This window comes from Babylonia areolata, chromosome 27, assembly GCF_041734735.1.
Source record: "Babylonia areolata isolate BAREFJ2019XMU chromosome 27, ASM4173473v1, whole genome shotgun sequence".
Taxonomy (NCBI): domain Eukaryota; kingdom Metazoa; phylum Mollusca; class Gastropoda; order Neogastropoda; family Buccinidae; genus Babylonia; species Babylonia areolata.
In genome coordinates, this window is record NC_134902.1 from 26,639,725 (window position 1) to 26,659,587 (window position 19,863).

The 19,863-nt window shown below is 48.0% G+C and overlaps 1 protein-coding gene across 4 annotated transcripts in view; it reads left to right on the top strand.

Annotated features, from left to right (window-relative positions):
• The window catches only part of LOC143301521 (MOB kinase activator 2-like), a 72,299-nt gene that overhangs the window by 22,218 nt on the left and 30,218 nt on the right, over positions 1–19,863 (top strand). Inside the window, exon 1 of one of the 4 annotated variants that reach the window (XM_076615873.1) lies at positions 16,081–16,305. The exons of the other annotated variants lie outside the window; for them this stretch is intronic. Within the exon in view, the coding sequence (XP_076471988.1) occupies positions 16,271–16,305 (35 nt within the window). The 5' untranslated portion in view covers positions 16,081–16,270. Of the gene's footprint in view, positions 1–16,080; positions 16,306–19,863 lie in introns of those variants that run through there. 4 annotated transcript variants of the gene reach the window in all.

Genomic DNA, 19,863 nt, shown 5'->3' on the forward strand with positions numbered 1-19,863 from the left:
TGATAATTCTGCTCTCTATTATACGACAAAAATATCGCAGCTATATATAACCTGCATGGGAAAACGGTTCTTTGGTGCAGTGATTGTGAAATGCTATAAACAAAACAAAACAAACAAAAGAGACAATGTCTTTTAAGTCTTCACAATCATTTTTGCAACATAGATTGTCGTTAAGTGAAATGTTAAATCAGACTATCATATTTCAGACGTTTAATTCGAGTTCATATATTAAAGATATGTTGTTGTTTTTTTCACGTGTTCATGCGTGTTTAAATTTGTTTTATCCCACTGTTTATTTTCTGACCCCAGAGAATAGGACATACACAGTCTCTCTGTCCCTGTCTGTCTCTTTCTGTCTTTGTCTCTGCATCTCTTTCCCTCTTTCCCTTCCTCCCTCTCTCCCATTACCCCCCACCCCCCCCCCCCCACTCTCCCCCCCCCCCCCGGTCATTTTCTTCGTCTTTCGATGTTCACAAAGTTTATGTGCTTATTTCTTTGTTGTTGTTGATGGTGATGATGAATTACATAAAACAAATTATGAGTTTGATAATATTTTGGTCGAAGTCATTTCCATCTCCCCCTTCCGCCCCTGATTCTCCCCAGTCGTTTTGCAGTTTCCTCCGTCAGGCGCATAAAACTTTCAAAAGGTATGTCGAGACAAGGGGAAGGTGACCCAGTATTCTGAAACGTCATGTCATGGCTATCGTTCAGTTTAGACCAAGGGCACTGGCTTGCATGTGCGTGTGTGTGTGTTGTGTGCGCGGACGTGCGTCCGTGAGCTTTCGCGTCGGAGCGTTCGAAAATGCGTTCACTGCCTGTTGTTAGCAGTCACACAATAAGAAACCCCGCAAGGACGGTCCCGAAATCTGAACGTACGTACACATCGGCTTACAAGTGCGGCAACAGAGCGACAAGGCGGGGGTTCGTGTGTTCAGCCAGGCAGTATAGTAAGCAGACCATTTTTAGTCCACCCCCACCACCTTCTTCACCCTCTCTCCCCCTTCCCTTACAGTACCCACACACCCCTCTTCCCTACAGACATTGAGCTCTAAACTAGAACGTCAGTGACCCCAACCCACCCTATCACTCTGGACTAGCATTCCCTTCCAACCTCTGCTCAGCCACCCCCACCCGAGCTGCTCACCCTCTCCCCTTTCCTGCCCCCATCCCGCTTTCCGCCCACCCCCACGTCCGACTCCCTAGGCCCCCACCCCCTCTCTCCCTTCTCCCCGAGTAGTACCTGTTTACGTTGTTACAGTGAGGATTGCTGACACCACGAGACCCAATTTATTTAGAGGTCTTTGTGTGTTCACGCGCATTCCATCCATGCCCTCTCAGATTACTCGTAGCAGCTGCGTCTTCACCCCTTTTCATGCTGATGCATTAATTACAGGGTTAGTCGAGGTTAAGTTTTCTTGGGCTGTGTAATTATTAGCAGGTAAGGCAACGAACAAAAAACACCACCTCCTCTTTCTTCTCAGCAGAACGGTGGCCTAATGGTAATGCGCGCACCCAATTTCCAACCGATTTCCACCCGTGTCCCCCACCCCCACCCCCCGAAAAAAAACAAAGCAACAACAACAAAAAACACTACTCATTCTTCTCAGTAGAGCGGTGGCCTAATGGTAATGTGCGCACCCGACTCCTAAAGAAGCGAGTGTCCACGGGTTCGAGTTCCACTGGCATCGTATCGGGATGGTAGACTGTCGAATGAGGTGAAAAAATTTGCGCGCGTAAAACAATACAAACACGGCAACAAAAGTTTTGTCGCCGGCAAAATGCTGTCGAAAAATCTATTTTAACAATAAACCAAACACACTCGAAGGAAAATAAAATAAAATAAAATAATATATATATATATATATATATAGTGGCGCTGCGCAGTGGCGATCCGCCCATCACAGGAAGAGCAGTCACATAGAGATTCTGACCAAAACAAACAAACAAACAATGTATCAAACCTTCCCTTCCTCCGTCTATCCAGTCGGTATAATTGACCAGTTCACCAGTATTGATGGCTTATGATAAGCAATGTCCCTCCAGCAAAACAGAAAGCTATGGTTCTCCATTGCGAGAAAGCAGTCCCTTGTGCGTGCAGCTGCAAAGTTGGGCAGCAAGCAACCCAGGACAAGGTGGTGACGCCCCTGTACGTCTGGCCCAGTCCGACCTTTTGCGTCTGGCTGGCTCCAGTCATACATGTAGCATCTCACCACTGGGATGAAGTGGGCGACATATTGTATAATGCACGTGCTACTTACAAAACAGGTCAACGGCCCTCTCTTCTCCTTTCGTCCTTGATCTGGGAACCCGTCACTGCTGGGATTTCTTGCCGTTTGCTTGACACATGTTATTGTGCTCAGGAAATGCAAACATTTTTTTTTTTTTAAATCTTTTTGGCGTGAAGGAGGGGGGTGGCAGTTTCTTGTCTTCAAAATATCTTACCTGTTGCAAACGCTGAAACCTCGAAGCCATTTGGATACAGTGCGCTCCTTCACTGGTGTTGGGTGCAAGGGGTGGGTTAGGGAAAGAGCGGGGGTTTGGCGGGAAATAGTGTGTGGGGGTGGGGGGGGGGGGGGGGGGGGGTAAGGTTTGGACGGGAGAGAAACGGTGATTTGGACAGGTCGGTCTTAAGTCTGTGGTTCGGCACCCACTCCTCCAGTGTCAATGACAAGTCTTTAGTCTCTGTTGGTGTTTACCCTCTCTCTTGCCCCCCCACACCCCCACATCCACCCCCCGTGGGGTAAACAACTTGAGGCTATGTAACAGCCCTGTGTTTAGTGTTTTATTTTATTTATTTATTATTTTATTTACAGATACCCCTCTTGTTTTGAATTTATTTATTTATTGTTATTATTATAAATATTATTATTATTATTGTGTGTGTGTGTGTGTGTGTGTGTGTTCACATGAAATCGTATCTCATTCCCAAACAGTTAACGAGAAACCGAGCAGCCCCACCCCTCCCCACCCGCACATGAAAAATTCCTCGCATTCAGTTATATGTATAGTATATATCCGTACTTCTTCAATGTACGGACCTCTTAAATAGTTTCAGGTACCGGGGCATATGACATCGCGCCACCCCACCTTCAGCCCCTCCCCATCTCACCCCACCCCACCCTACCCTTCCCTTCCCTTACCTCGTGTGTCCTGTTTGTCAGCTCGGGTAGGTCGTCCTTGAACGGAAACTGGCAGGTGGAGCCATAAGTGTAACCACTAATCAGGTGAGATCGGGGGAGGGGGAGAAGGTTCTTAAAGGGGCTGTGGCTGGGTGTGAGGGTGGGTTGGTGGGTGGGAGTGGGGTTGTTTTTTGTCCTGGTTGACGGCTCCACAAAACGGAGGGAATAGGGGTGGAAACGTACTCTCCGGTTGTTCTGGTTTAGTAGCGGTCATGTCTTTCCTACATACCCGCACACGACCCAGTTCCCCTCCCCTCCCCCGTTTTGAGTTATTATGGTGGGGTGACACAATTCTAAAAGTCGGTAGGGTGGAGGGGGTGCAGAGGGGGATTGGGGTAGGTGGACCATATGCGGTGAGGGAGGAAAAGAGGTCAAAAGAGACGGAGAGCGCGTTTGTTCCTCCTACCCCCTAGCCCTAGCCCCCAGCCCCCCTCAAGAGGTTCCCTGGTTTTGAGGTAGAACTTGGTGGCAGGGGTGACGCGCGCGCCTCTTTTTTTTTTTTTTTTTTTGTGTGGTTTGTTTTTGTTGTTCTTTTTTTTTTTTTTTATTAGTGTGAACGCGCGCGTGTTTGGTGAAAGAGAGAGAGAGATAGAGAGAGAGAGTGTGTATGTCTCCGTAATTATTCCCGTACCCCTTGATCTCCTGTAATTTATTGGCTTTAGGGTAGCGCGAGCTGCGTTGATTTGGATCATACATCTTTTATCTTATTTCTTGTTTGGTTTTGTTTACGCAAATCTTTATTCAGAAAACATGTTATACATGTACACGTAGACAACTTCTTCTTCGCTTCTTCCAGATAGCCATGTCGATCGTAAAGGCCATTAATTTGCAGGGCCATAAAATGACAGGCCCGAAAGAACACGCCTGTTGGTCGGGTTGACACACACAGTGGGACCTGTGGCAACCAAGTGCATCACTGAAGGACAGAAGCTTGGAATATACAAGGATCGCAGAGAGTTTAGGACCATTTTAGGAACTTCCACAGAATCTTCCTCGGGGAGTATAGTGAAAGATGCTGAGTTTTCGGCAAACAGCGGCGTGTGCAGCAATTGTAATGAGCACCACTTAAAACTTACAACAACATGTGTTTTCTTGCTCGTGCAAGCTATTAAAAACAAAGAAAAGGAAAAGAATAACTGTAGATTTTCTCTTCGCGAAAACATACATGTTTTTGTAAAGTGGACCACTCTTATCGCCCCCCCTTTCCAAGTTCCAGCTTCCTATTTGCACCCCCCGCCCCCTCACCCGCCCCCATCTTTATTTACCGGCAAGAAACTGGCATCATCATAACCAGTCAGCTGCTTTCTGCTACCTGTGCCCTAACACGTGGAACAAGAAGCATCCCGACGACTCGCTCGCACGCACGCACGTACGCACGCACGCACGCGCGCTCACGCGCGCGCGCACACACACACACACACACACACACACAGGGCGGGCGGATGGGGGAAAACAATGTACAATTGGCAGCGGTTGTTTTTGTTCCGGAGAAAAATAGTGGGGCGCGCGCAGCTGGCTGGTGGAGCCGGCGAGAATGGCGCCAGTACAGAGCCGCTGTTATCAGATGGTGGGGTGTGACGTAATAACTGTGGGGATTTTCGCGCAAAACACCTGTCAGCGTTCGTTAATACAACTTGGGGGTTGGGGTGGAGGGAACGCGGGGTTTTTGGCCTGGGCCCCTCTTGGGTACCTGGCAGGAGCTTCGTTGGCGCGTCACCGGGCGGTTAGCGGGTGCATACACCTTGTGCATGTAACACACCTTGTATTGTGAGATCCCCAGAGTTCACCGTCAACATACCGGTTAGTGAGTGCATGGACCTTGTGTAATTACAGTCTGAGACGCCGTGACACCTCCAGAGTTTGCCGTCACTGTGACTGGTTGTCAATCAGTGTATGGAACTTGTGTAAATTGTAGTGTAACTCTCTTCAGAGTATGCCGTCACTGTGCTGGTTGGAGAGTGCATGGCCCTTCTTTGTGTAATGATACAGTGAGACCCCCAGAGTTTATCATCGCCATGCCGGTTAGTGAGCGCATGGACCTTCCCTTTGTAAGTATTATAGTGTGAGACTCCAGAGTTTACAGTCACTACGCCGGTTAGTGGGTGCATGGACCTTCCATCTCTAGTCATTATAGTGTGATACTCCAGAGTTTACAGTCACTAAGTCGGTTGGTGAGTGCATGGACCTTCCTTCTGTAGTTATAGTGTGAGACTCCAGAGTTTACAGTCACTGCGTTGGTTGGTGAGTGCACGGACCTTCCTTCTGTAGTTTTTATAGTGTGAGACTCCAGAGTTTACAGTCACTATGTCGGTTGGTGAGTGCATGGACCTTCCTCCTGTATTTACTATAGTGTGAGACTCCAGAGTTTACAGTCACTACGTCGGTTGGTGAGTGCTTGGACCTTCCTTCTGTAGTTATTCTAGTGTGATACTCCAGAGTTTACCATCACGATGCCGGTTAGTGAGTGCATGAATCTTCCTTGTGTAGTTATCATAGTGTGAAATCTCCAGAGTTTACCAGCACTACGCCGGTTAGTGAGTGCATGGACCTTTGTTGTGAGACGTCAAGAATTTACCGTCACCATGCCGGTAACGCTTTGTTGGTGAATAGACTTTATAGTTGTATGTATTCTGAGACCTCCAGAATTTACCGTCAGTATACCGGTTGCAGAATGCATGATATGCATAGATAGATAGATATATACAGGAGACCCCAGGACTTACCGTAACCGCACCCACCCACACCCACCCCCACCCCCCACCCCCGCCCCACACACACACACACACACACACACACGCACCACAAAACACCTCCTCCCCTAATAATTCCCCCTATCCCGGTTTCTCCACCCTCCCACAAAATATGCATGCGCTTTTGCTGCATTGATACATTTATCGATTCACCGACGCTGCATGCCCCTGTGAATTTTTCGCGTGTTTGAACAGAGTGGCATTTTCGCGTGAGATTTTTTTTTTCTTTTTTCTTTTTCAGTACACACTTATGCTGGCCATCCTCAGGGCATCATCTGCGCACAGCCATCCCTGGCTCCCTGACACGGAAGAGGGTGGGGTGGATGGGCAAGAGGGTTGGGGGAAGAGAGGGAGGGGGGGAGACCAGTGCGGAATCGTTCGGTCCCTGTTATGGTCCAGAGCTGGAGCGTTTGGTTTGCTTAGCGTTCGGAATATTCCTAAGATTTTGGTTTGTTTTGTTTTGTGTTTGTTTGATTAACGTAGAGTTAGGAACGTTCTCAATGAAAAGCCAACATGGCGCTGCGAAGATCGCTCATGCAAGCCTGCCTGGGGTTAAAATTCGTCCTCGACAAATTTTGGATCAGAATCTGATCGGACGGCGTGGTGATGGCCAGTGATTGGCAAGGCGTAAAAAGCCTGCCATCTTGAGTGAAAAAGGCAGTCTACATCCCGTTCCAGACAATGCTAATTATGAATATAGAAAAAGAAAGAAAGAAAGAAGAGCTATGGTCGTGAAAAGACCAGGAGGGAAAAAGTGGCATGAAGAGTTAGACTGGAGGGGAAAGGAAGAAGAAATGGCATAATAATCATATCATTATATATTGTACTTATATGGCGCAAACTCCCCATAGATAGGCTCTAAGCGATATAACAGTGCATGTGGGAGTGCAAGGAGAAATGGCATGTGGTGGAACAGAGAGAAGGGAAGAAATGGCATGAGGGGATGCAGGCCGGGAGAAGAGAAGAAATGGGGTTACCGGGAGACGAGTGGAGGTATGGGAAGAAGGTGGAAAATGGCATGTAAGTAAAGGGAGAAGGGGAGAAATGGCATGTGGGGGTTTCATGGACAAGAGAAGAAATGGCATGTGGGGGTACAGGGAGAAGGGAAGATGAAATGATAAATGGAGGTACATGGATAAGAGAAGAAATGGCATGCGGAGAGAGGAGTTGAGACAGGTAGAGGGGGAAAACCGGGAACTACAGAAGGGGGTTCGGAAGTGGTTGGTGGAGCCAGTGTGTGGGAGGGTATAGGAAGGAGAGGGAGGGGGCTGAAACCGAACCATTTTGTCGTTGTGACAAGGAATCCTAATTCAGCGAGCAAGACCCCCACGCCCACCCCCATCCCTCACCCCCTAACCCCCACCACTACCCCAGCCTACTCGTGACCCGTCGGATCGGATGAAGGATCGTTCCATGGAAGATAATTTTCAACAAAAACCAACAGAGGACGAGAATGGCCGTGAAGCCTGGCTGAACAGTCAGCCGAGAGGGGAGAAGAAAAAGTAAAAAGGTGGAAAGATAGAAAAGGAGGAAGGGGGGAGAAAGCGGATTGTATATCGTATTTGCGTGAAGTGGGGAGGGCCCTGGAATGGTATTATGGGGACCATGGTGAGGTGGGAAAGGTGACCTTGAAGAGAAGGAATTTCGTCTTTAAAGTACTCTCTGTCCGTCTGTCTGCCTGGGGATGTCTGTCTGTCTGAATGACTGCCTGCGTCTGTCTGGTCTTGTTCAAGTGTTCGTCCTTTTACTTAAGTGAAAATAGGTGTTTGTCAGTCTGTCTGACTTGTGTGTCTGTCTGTCTGTCTGACTCTCTCTCTCTCTCTCTCTCTCTCTCTCTCTCTCTCTCTCTTCCCTTCCTCCATTTCTGCCCGTTTCTCTTTATTTATCCACCACACGCACCCCACTCTCTTCTCCTTCCCTCATTTCTCTCTGTCTGTCTGTGTCTGTGTCTGTGTCTCTCTCTGGTTGTCCCAGTCCTGCCTGTGTGTGTGTGTGTGTGTGTGTGTCTGGGCGTCCGTGTCTCTGTATCCCAGCCTCTGCAATGAATCATACTGCTGAAACGCGTTCCTGACCGATGTGTCCCGGACCATAAAGATACTTGACCCGCCCAGAACTCCAGTCCCTTCAACAAGCCCTCCCCCCTCTCTCTCTCATTGTTCTTGATTCAGGTGTTTTCCTTACATTTCCCCCCTTTTCTTGTTTCATTTTCTTGTTTTACCTCTGCCCATAGCTTCTATGTGTTTGACTTTGTGTGTGTGTGTGTGTGTGTGTGTGTGTGTGTGTGATGCGTGCGCGCGTGCGTGTGCTTGTTTTGTTTTGTGGGGCTGATTGTGGATGGGTGCCTCTTTCCCTGTTCGCCCTTGCCATTCACTCCCATATCTCCCCATCGGAAAAGGGTTGGTGACGTGCATTATTATGAATGCTGATAAGGGAAACATGAAATTGCTGCCTGCCCACACCCTTCACCCACACCCACCCCCCTTCCCCCACCTATCACCACCCTCTACTCTCTCATTTAATTCTCTCTCGCGCGCGCGTTTGCAAGTAAACAGGCTCACACACTCAGACACATACACACACACTCGCGCGCGTACGTACGTACGCACACGCACGCTCGTTTACAAGAATGTATGCACATGAATCGCAAGGAATGTATGTGCCACATTCGAGAGCTGTTTTGTTCTAAAACACAACATGGGCGTGCGTCGGATGGCAGCGGTTTAGGACAAGATGAAGACAGTCAGGCCGAAAGCGATACCCGCCCCGCATTACCTCGGTAAAGTGATGGGTTTCATGAAACTACGCAACTCATCCTGTCAACCAGCCAGCCAACCAACCAACAACTACCCACTCACATATAACATATATCAGTCAGTCAATCAGTTATTCAGTCCGTGTTTTTCACACAGTCAACCACTGAATCGACCACTCTATCGACCCGGCTATGGTTTTATCCATCCACCCGCCCATCCACCCGCCCTTCTGTCCATCCATCAGAATTCTTCTGCCAGTCTATGCTTCGGTCTGAGGAAACACTTCGCGGGCCAGTCATTGACCTGCAGAAGTGGCATACATCTCTAGTGGGGTCAACAGAAAGGCGAGGTTGCCGGCATAAGGTCAACGTTGGTTCGGATGTTTACATGTTTGCCCTGCGATTTTGGCTTTCGTTTAAAAATAGAAAGTAACTGGCTGTTATCTGCATGGTTCTTGATGAGTTGGCAAAGGATGCCATCCATCACGTTCAGTTCTGCACTCATCTTATCAGGGAAAGGGAAGGGGGGGGGGAGGGGGCTGGGGGGGCGGGTGGATGGGGCCGGCGCCAGTCTCTGCTCATGGGGTGGGGGAGGCTGGGTCTCAGTCGACAGTGAATGTTTGCTGATGTTGAAAATGCTGCTTGCTCAAGGGCAAGGATTATCGTAATGTTTGGGGTCAGATGGGAACCTGAGATTTTGTTGTTGTTGTTTGTAATGTTGTGTAAACATCAAGTGGATTTTTTTTTTTTTTTCTTAATAAGTGTGTACAGGTTTGTGTGTGCGCGCGTGAGCAACCAAATTGTAAGAGAAAGAAAAAATTTGTCGTGTGATTGTTAGATTGAAGCCTGCTCCACTTGTGCTTGATTTCGTCACAGCGCAAATAGCGTCAACGGAAACGTCACCAACAGTTCAGTCCAGTTTCAGATGCGATACACAGTTTTTTGTCAACAGCTCAGACACGACGGCAAAGCGCGGTTATTCGACACTTTGATTAGATTATATCAGATTAGATTAGATTTGTTGTTATTCTGTCAGTATTACTGGATCGTTTGTTTGTGTTCTTGTCACTGTCTCTCGTGTTGGATAACTATAACTAACATCGCGGGAGAAAGATCGATTCGGGCAGGACAGAGCGCGTCCCGGATTGGGCTGCGATGTAATGTCTCCGAACAGGAACCGATATCTTCCAGGGCGACGATGATGTAAACAGGCTGGCGCTGTGCCAAACAGTGGGAACTGCAGTCGACTCCCTGTCCTCAGTTCATGCCTTTCTTTCTTTTATTTATTTATTTATTTATTTTTAATGTTGAACATAGGGAGGAGAGGGATTGGGGTGGAGTTAGAATGTCCGATGATGGGACTTCGCTGCTGTCATGATTTGATCGGTGTTCGAAAATGCTGTTGGCATAAATCGTGATGACGTTATGGATACTTACATCGCGCCTATCCTCGGTCAAAGACCAAACTCCAAGCGCTGTACAAACTTGCAAACACAGAGTCATTTGCACAACACGCTGCCTACCTGGATAGAACTGACTGACAGCTGCCATTGGGCGCTTATCATTCGTTTCCTGTGTCAATCAGTCAGGTTTCAGTCACGAACACGCACACATACAGACATGTAACATTTTACGTGTATGACCGTTTTATTTATTTACCCAGCCATGTTGGCAGCCATACTCCGTTTTGGGGGTGTGCAAGCTGGGTATGTTCTTCTTTCCATAACCCACCGAACACTGACAGATCACAGGATCTTTAACGTGCGTATTTGATCGTGTGCGTGCGTATACATACGAAGGGGGTTCAGGCACTATCCAGCACATATGTTGACCAGTCAAGTCTTCCACATTAAATCGTATTTATGGATCGTGAAAATTTTATTTCATTTAGTTTCTGGATCAGCAAGATCGTGAGTCGTTTCCGCTTTGTTGCCGGCTGAGTGAAAAATACGTTTCGCAAAATTGCGCTTGTAAGACAGCCTAGCATCCTATTTCTTGCCTGCAGTTACGAAATAGATAAATAAAGGAAAGAAATTATGGAGTTACCTGCCACACATAATGACGCAGACTACACTTTCGACGTATTTATTGATTAGCTATTAATATTGTAAAGAGGGTTCAGAATGAACTGAACATTTCTGAACAATTGCTTAACATTGGAGTCAGCAACACTATTTCACAACTTCTGCAGGAATCTTTCAGCATGCGGTTGCTACTTTTGTTATGAAATATCTGAGCAGTTGTGGAAAAGACAGATATATGGACTGAAAGTTCAACAGTTAGAAACCCATAACTACAAGTGGCTTGAATATCGGTGAAATGCGGATCCGATGTGGCCAAGACTGGCCAGTTGTGCGTTCAATTCCACCACGTTTCAGTGCTTTGCATACAGTAAAACATTTTATGACTGTGAGTGGAAGATCTTATTTTGAATCAGTTAATGTAGTTTACACATCCGTCTAACTCCAGTTGTTGAATGGTGTTATCAATATATATATACGTCACTGTTACGTCACGCTTTGGGGCGGAGGGGGCGGGGGGAAGCAGGAGGAGAGGGTTCCTGGGAGTAGGGGGGGGGGGGGGGGGGGGGCGGATAATGAATGAATATCGGTAAAGACCGATGACAGCCTGTCAAGCAGGGCTCCTGCGCCGGGTTATTTTAGTCGACAAGGAAAAGTCCACCCGACTCTTCCATTCTCTCGCTCCCCGTCACCCTCACCTCCAAAGGCAATTCAACCTCCCCTTCCCACCCAGCCACCCCGTACGCCTCCCCTTCCCTGCTTCTCATGACCCCCTCCCCGCTTACCACCATAATGAACTTTGCACGCCATCTTCATCTTTTGGCTGTCTGACTGGCTAGCTGTGTGTCTGTCTCTCGTCTGTCTGTCTGCTTGTCTGTCTGTTCCTCTCTCTCTCTCTCTCGCTCTCACCCTCCACCCGCCACCCGCCGCATTGTTGTTGTTGTTGACTGTGTTTCTGTTTCTGTCTCCCACTCTTTCCGAAACGCTTCCCCCCCTCCCCCCATCCCTCCCCCCGCCTCTCTCTCTCTCTCTCTTGTCAGTTTGTATCTCTCGATTTCCCAGCTTTTGTCTCTCTGTCTCCGCCTCTCTGTCTCTCTTTATCTCTCTTCCCCACCCCTCTTGCCCCCGCGCCATATCCATTCTTCCCAGCTCAACACTTCCCACCCTCCCCAATCCATCTGCATCTGAAGTCGAAACGTAATACTTGTGCAGACCCCGACCCTTGCGCAGAGAGGAAGAGAAGGAACAAAAGGTATCCGTACTCCAGAAATAGAAATAGTCAGGCAGAAGTAAGTCATTATTGTTGTGCATCTGGGTGTGTAAGGAGGAAGGGAGTGGTGGTGGTGACGGGGGTTTGGGGGGGGGGGGATCTATGTCCTACTATACCTGATTAGAACTCCTACTACTCCTGCCCCCACCCCGCCCTCTCCTCACCCTCCTTCCTCTTCCTCCTTAGCTATTCCTACCTCTTCTAAAGCTCCCAACTCCCACTCCTCATCGTCTGGAACGCAGGCATGGGGTAGGGTGTGTTTGCTTCTCTCTCGTCTGTGTGTTCATCATTGGGTTAATTAAACAGTATCTTATTTGGAACATGTCACAGTACAACACAGATATCGATGAACAGGACAACAAGAAAATTTTATATATTATGTGCTCCTCATTGTATCAGTCCAAGAAAAATGGTATTATAATAATAATGTTGAACACCGTCTGTCATTGATAATGTTAGGAGTCTGATGACTTGTGGACATTAAACCATCTGGAATCTCTCTCCCCCCCCCCCCCCCCCCCCCCCCCCACGTCCCCTCTCTATCTTCTCTGTCAGCGTTATTCTTGTTGAATTTGCCTGCCCGCCCCCCCCCCCTCTCTCTCTCTCTCTCTCACACACACACACACACACTCTCACTCTCTCTCTCTCTCACACACACACACTCTCACTCACTCACTCTCATTCTCTCTCTCTCCCCCTCTCTCTCTCTCCTCTCGGATATCAGAGTGGAAGTGGTGTGGATCCACGTATTTTAGGACGATGTGAAAAGGGTGTTACTATTGTTGCTGCCGTTCTTGCTTGTGTTATCGTCGTGGTGGTCGTCATCGTTATCATCGCCGTCGTCGTCGTTGTTCCACATACAGCGCAAATAATTATGACTCGACACAGTGTAGCACCAGCTGGTCGAATGCACAAGCCAATCGAATGGGTGAGAGGACGGTAGGGTTCGGGGTGGGGAGTGCGAAGATGGGTGTGTGTGGAGAGGGACAGGTAGGGGCGTGGTGTTGCGTGGAGGGCTTGTGTAATAATGGTGGCTGGCATGCTGGCGACCGGTCTGTGTGTGTGTGTGTGCGCGTGCGCGCGCGCGCGCGCGTGCGTGTTCTAAAACGCGGACCGTCCACACAACGCGGGCCGTTCGTTGGCCCAGAGGAGACTGCAATCAGGAAGTGGTTTCCTCACAGCAGTTTCTGGCACCTCGCCCCTGCAGAGCTTGTCGGAAAGTGGTGGGCAAGAAGGGGCGTGAGTGAAGGGGTAGGGGACGTGGTGGTGTTCTTGTGTTGGCAGTATAAAAAATAAAAATCATTTGTGTGGCAGTGAAGCCCGGCAGGTGACAGCGCGCGATCAGCGGTATTTTTAGGCCTGCCAGAAAGTGCGATTGGAAATTAATATACTTTTTATTATATTATAACTGCGGCGATGATGATGATGATGTTGACGATGTTTGTTGTTTTCATTATTGTTGTTTTTCTTCTTCTTGTTCTTGTTCTTATTAGTATTAATATTAATACTATCTGTAGTGTTGATTTTTATTGTTGTTCAAAGCAGTGTTGGTTAAAGGCGGTGGAGAATGTTTATAAGATCGGAGGTCATTAAACAACCTTAATCTGTGTGTGTGTCTGTGTGTGTGTGTGTGTGTGTGTGTGTGTGTGTGTGTGTGTGTGTGTGTGTGTGTGTGTCCGTTCACCACCCTGTTAGTTCAGACAATACCTGTTCCCAGCCATTGGGGTTAGGGCGAGGGAAAGTACGTGAACCGGTGAAGTTAATATCGCGTGTGCTGTGTAATGCTTGTGTCAGCTGTTTTAATGAGTACATGTAGTACTCATTAAAACAACTGACACGAGCATTGTGTTGTTGTACTCATTAAAACAGCTGATACATGTAGTACTCATTAAAACAACTGACACTAGCATTGTGTTGTAGTACTCATTAAAACAGCTGACACAAGCATTACACAGCACACGCGATATTAACCGGTTTCGATTCCAGTAAAGATCGGACGTTTTATTCCCTGCCTTTTTTTTCTCGTATGCCTGTCTACCCCATTTGACCTTGTATGGTGGTCTGATCGCACGTCTTTCGGATGTGTCGATAAACCGAGGTCCCGCACGCAGTAGGCATCCAGCGCATATGAAAGAACCCACAGTAAATAGAGAGTTCTCGCTGGCAAAATTTTCTTGAAAGAATTTTTTTTTTTTAGTCCACAAAGAAAAAAAACGGGAGGAGGGAGGGAGAGTGTATGGGCTGCGGATTATGGGGACGCGTTGTCCCAGGGAAAGTGGTTTTAAGTCCAAATGATCTGTTGCGGTTGAATCACAGTGTAACACAACACGAAACGTCGACTTGATTTGGAAGGCGTGGGGTTGTTTTTTTTTGGGGGGGAGGGGTGGGGGGGGAAGAGGTGAAACGAGTAAGTCTGTAAGCAAGCGGTATAAAATAGCCTGGTCGCGCGCGAGCGAGCAAGCAGGGGAGTCCGTCTTGGGAGGTCGAGGCGTCCTGTGTAGCGTACTCAACATATGAACTACTAGCAGAGACAGAGAGACGGCACACTTCTTACAGGAGGCCTGTCATGCAACTTACTGGTGGGCATTGTTTTTGTGTTTTTCCTCCTTTCTGGTACTGGCGTCGGCCGACAGACCGACCCCGACAGACCTTCTGTTGTCTTCCTGCATACGCCACCACCCGCAGTGTGGAGGCGTGTTTGTGTGTGCGTATGTGTGTTGGTGTTGGTCAGGTGAGCGGACGGAAGAGGGTGGGGGAGGAGGATGTCCACACGTTTCCTGGCTGGCAGGGAACGTGGTTGGTGTTGGCAGCTCCAGGAGCGCGTGCTGTGTGTGGGTGCGCGTGTGGCTCAGCTGCTGCTGATGATATTGACCGAATTCAGACTGTCGTGTTCTTCCGACTAGACGATTTCGCAAGAAAGCTTACGTGGTTTGATTCTGGCCCGTTTCGTGCAATCATGTGTTGAGTCCCTTTTTTTTTCTCCTTTCTTTTTTTCTTTCTTTTTTTTATTTTTATTTTTATTATTTATTTTTTTTAAGGGAAAACGTGTCGATCTGTCGAACATTCTTCACAGCCGCGTGGATAGAGTTCTATCCTGGACCGTTCAGAGAGAGAGAGAGAGAGAGTTGAGCCATCAAGAAATGCAGGAAGATCCAGACAAATAAAAATGTCCTTGCAGGATTTGCAACAAACGATGTTGCTCCGTCGCTGACGTGACGCTCGGTGCCAGGTCCATGCTTTTATTAGTGCTGACAGGACCACGGTGCTGTGGTAAGGCGTTGGTGAAGCAGTGTCTTAGTTGGCTGTATTGTTTCAATCGCTTGGAGGTTTCACCACATGATTGGGGGATATTGAAACGTTGAAAGGTTAGATGTGCCCATGCTCCAGCATCAGTTGCGTGTTCGCGTTCAAACCTTCCTCTCCGATGGTTTTTTGACGTTGGCAATATGTGTGAATGAAGCCAGACGTACGCTTGGCGAGGGAGAACGGTCAACGATACTGACGATTTATGGAAAAAACAACAACAAAGATTAGGCTTTACTTCTCTAGCGTATTTCACGGAGTCTTGAGGGGAACAGGCAGAGAAAAAGCAACAGCAGCAACGGCAACAACAACAACAACAAAAACGTTAGTGTTTTTTTGGCATGTTTCAGGTTGCTTAACAGACCGGATGTCAACAGGTTCATCAACTCAGTCCTCGTTCGGAGCTGAACACTCGTTGCTGAGTCATTTGAAACAAAAATCCTTTATTCAAGAACTGGTGGACAACAGAGCAACTTCTGTCTGTTAAGCAAGTTAGACGGTATAGTAAGCGAGTAAAAAGAAAAAACAACAACAAAAACCAAACCAAAACAAACAAACAAAACCCAAACAAACAAAAAACATCCGGCTTTTTCGCCCGCAGGGGATTGCAAGCCGTCTTCTGTGTATAACGATGAGACACACCGTGTTGCAAGGATCCCCATCGCTTCTAGAAGAACGACCAGTTGATAGTGCTGACTACAGTGAATCACGCGAAAAATAGGTTTCGTTTGGGGGGACACCGTGAACTGAAAATTCAGACGGAGAACTGGAACTAGAACGCTGGGACATTTCAGTTTCAGTTCGGATCGATCGAGAATTTCAATTGAGTTGTCAAAATTCGAACGGAAGGCGCTCAGGACACTTCGGGAAGGACTGGACTTCCTCTGGTTTGTGTCGTCCGGAGTGTGGTTTGGGATGTGTGCAAAACCATTCACGCTGAAATAAGACAGCCAGGGAATCTCGTACTGACAACTCGAACCTCGGCGCGGAGTAGTATGACAACAGGCGTGCTGTTTGTCATGAATTTCTGGTAAGTTGCAGACTTTCAAACCCACCTCCACCTCCCCCGCACCCCCCCCCCCCCTCCCCAGCACCATCCGCCCCCAATCCCCCTCTTTCTCCGTCCGTTCTTTCTTTTTCTTGTTTTACCACGCCCTTTTGTTCTGTGCGTGCATTTCGGCAGTACTACCCCTCCCACCTTTACAGACGTAAGAGGGGAGGAGGGGGGAGTTGAAGGGGGGGGGGGGGGGGGAATTGTGGTGGGTGGTTTTCCCCAGGAGGGAAATTGGACCTGATGAATTGGTTGGCCCAGCCATGCTTATTGGACCCCAGTTCGCTTTTACGTTATTACCAGAACCTTGCTTCGGTTCGGGCGGCCGAAAGGGGTGGGGTGGGGGGGAGGGGGGGGGGGGGTCTGCATTGATTCTGTCTTTTCTCGTTCTCTTGTGTGTGTGTGTGTGTGTGTGTGTGTGTGTGTGACGGACACAGAGATAAGGAGGGGTTGTTTTCTTGTGTTTTTTTGTTTTTCCACACACTGAAACAGTGACCAGAGGTGAAGTGTATTTTAAAGTTCTGGGCTACGTATCCCAACTCGGACTTGTCGCTTCATTCGCGATTTATTACCCCCACCTCAGCCACACCTGCTAACTTGCATTATGAACTAGTATATATGTTACTAAGTTTGTTGTATGTAATCTGATTATTGTAATGGATAATACGAATGTGTCTGTATGAATGTGTGAAAAGAATATCACCACAAAATTAACACACACACACACACACACACACACACACACACACACACACACACACACGATGCGTTGATCGCGTGTGCAGTCATTGATAACGAACATTAACTATGTATGCGCCTGGAATTGTTCGGCCTGCATGCATCTTCTCTGGTGCAGGTGACTGATGTGATGTCCACAGAACAAATGCAAAGCTATCTTGTTGGTCTGCCGTTCCGCCACACAGGTAAAGAGTGGTCAGACCACTGTGTGATTTTTTTTTCTTTTCTTTTTTTAAGGATCTCCCCAGGCTGTTTTTGTCGGTGTTTGTTTTGCTGTGTGTGTGTGTGTGTGTATGTGTGTGCACTCGTGCGTGTGTGTGTGCGTGCGCGGCGCGCGCGCGCGTGTGTGTGTGTATGTTCAAGCTGACGTTGCACGTTGACGAAGTGCTTTGGATTTGCAGGAATTGACAACGTGTCTGTGACTGCTAATACGGTCAGTTGAAAATAGGTGTGCAAGACTAGACTTGCGAACTAACGATTCTTTCTTGGTTTTTTTTGTTGTTGTTTGTTTGTTTGTTTGTTTGCTTGTTTTTGTTTTTGTGTTGTTGTTTTTTCATGTTGTTTTATTTTTTAAGAGGTGGGCTGACTGGCTGACAACTGAATACTAGTGGTAGAAAGACAAGGTTGTCGAGTTACCGATTGTATGCAGCGAGGAGAGGATGCGATTTTTGTTGATGTTGATTAATTTGTTGTTATTGTGATGTATGACTTGAGATTGCTCGGAACTGGGGGTAACATTGGCTGAAATTCGGATCTATACGGAACGTTCTATTATTTACGTTTAGACGCTGAGGTCGAGTGGATAGCAGGGATTTCTTGCACCTTTTATCAATAGTCATGATTCTTGATTCTGGTGACTGAGAATCTTTTTTTTTTTTTTTTTTTTTTTCTCAGCACGTGCTTCAAGAAAGTACGTTACATCGTACCCAGTTTCTGTTCACACTGGCTTCTGAGCCATGCAAGCAGGAGATTCTAAGTCAATGTCGGCGTGTGATACCAAGAAGAGGTGGGGTGGAGGTAGGAGGATGGGTGGGTGACTGGTTGGGGGTGATGGGGCTCGTGGCTTCTGGAACTCGTGAGGAGTAGAGGGAGAATGGAATGGGTGGATCCCCTAGTCCCCCAGATGCCGGCAGAACGGATAAGCTGGCTTTGCACGCTCCAGTCACTTGCATTGTTTCTGAAATGTCACAAGCGCCAGGGTAGTTTTTTGTTTACTTGGTTGGTCAGTTTGTTTTTGTTTGCTTGTTTTTTTGTGGGGTTTTTTTCTTTGAATAGGAAAGAAGAGGGCAGGGGAAAGGGGGCAGTCTTGGACTGTCGGTGGGGATGTGGGGTCATCAACAGTTCGTTGCCGGGTCCACTTGTATTCTCCGTTCCACTGTTGGTTATCTTTATTTCTATCAAGCACAGACGCCTGTGTGACAGACAGGTTATCTCAGGTGCGCACCTGTTTTCTGTCCCCCGCTTTTTTTCTCGCCCCCACTTCCTTCCACATCCCCTGTGTGTGTGTGTGTAGATCACTTCTTCGTTGAACTTTCGGTTTATCAGCCAGCCGCTAACTGGTTTTGGTTACCTTTTGACTCGAGCACTTTATTTTTAGACTCTTTTCTCTCCCCTTACCATCCCTCCCACCCCACTACCCGGACCCTTCACTTCAGCAGAAGAGGTAGACAAACAAACAAACAAAAAAAGACACAAAAACAAAAAACCAAGTGTCGGCTAGCGAGTGGAGCTACATTCCCCCGCCCTGCACCCCCCGCCCCCTCTCCTCCCCTCAAGACAGGAAAGGTATGAAAAGTTCAAAGGGGGGGGGGGGGGGGGGGCCAGACTGGGCACACAATGAGTTGTTTGGGTCTGTTGCTCTGTTATTTGTACATGTTTACGTCTTCGTCATTAGTACAGAGCAGTGGTCTCTTGGTGGAAGTGGTGTGTGTTTTTTCTGTGGGGGAAATGACCCCACAACAAGTCTTTGCACCCGGTGTGCTTGAGAGAGGCGGAGGAGGTGGCTAGAACATTATTTAAAAAAAATAATAATAAAGAGAGAGAGAGAGAGGACAAAACCTCAACAACAGTAACAACAATAACAACAACAAATACTACCTCCATTTGTGTACAGGTAGCAAAGATTATAATATTATTACACCCACGTATTAACCGTGAGCCGTATGCAATTGTTTTCCTGCCTGTCTGTCCTCCCCATCCACTTTTCTTCCAACTGCGTCTCCCCGACTATCCGTCTTCAGGTCGGAATTGGACCAGGGCGACAGGTTTTTGGCACACTTCAGCAGCTACATAAATAAAATGAAATTTCGTGTGAGAGCGAGTGTGTGTGTGTCACTGTGTGTGTGTCACTGTGTGTGTCCTGCTGTGGCTGTGGGACGATTGCGCCAGATAAGACCGTCCACAAAATCGAGATCCTACAGCCCCACAATACCCGCTGCAGTCTCGTTTCTCCTCCCAGCTGTGACGTTGTCTTCGAGGAGCAGTAGTACTGCGACACAGTGCCCGCCCGAGTAGCAGAATTCTGTCTGGTCGCTCAGCTTACATAAACTTGATGAGACCTGGGGAGGGTGGGGGGATGAATCACCGTTCGAAACTAGTTATCAGTTCTGTGGTCCATCAACCGCTCCCTCTAATCTTGCCTAGAGAGAGACAGAGAAAGTTAATCCTCTACAAGACGACTACACAGGGCGACAGCACAGACGCATGGGTTGGCTCCCTGATCCCCGATCAGCCGGCCCTTGTCCGGGATTAGGTCCCACTTATCACTTCCCGGCCCACCTTTCTTCCTTCCCTCCCTCC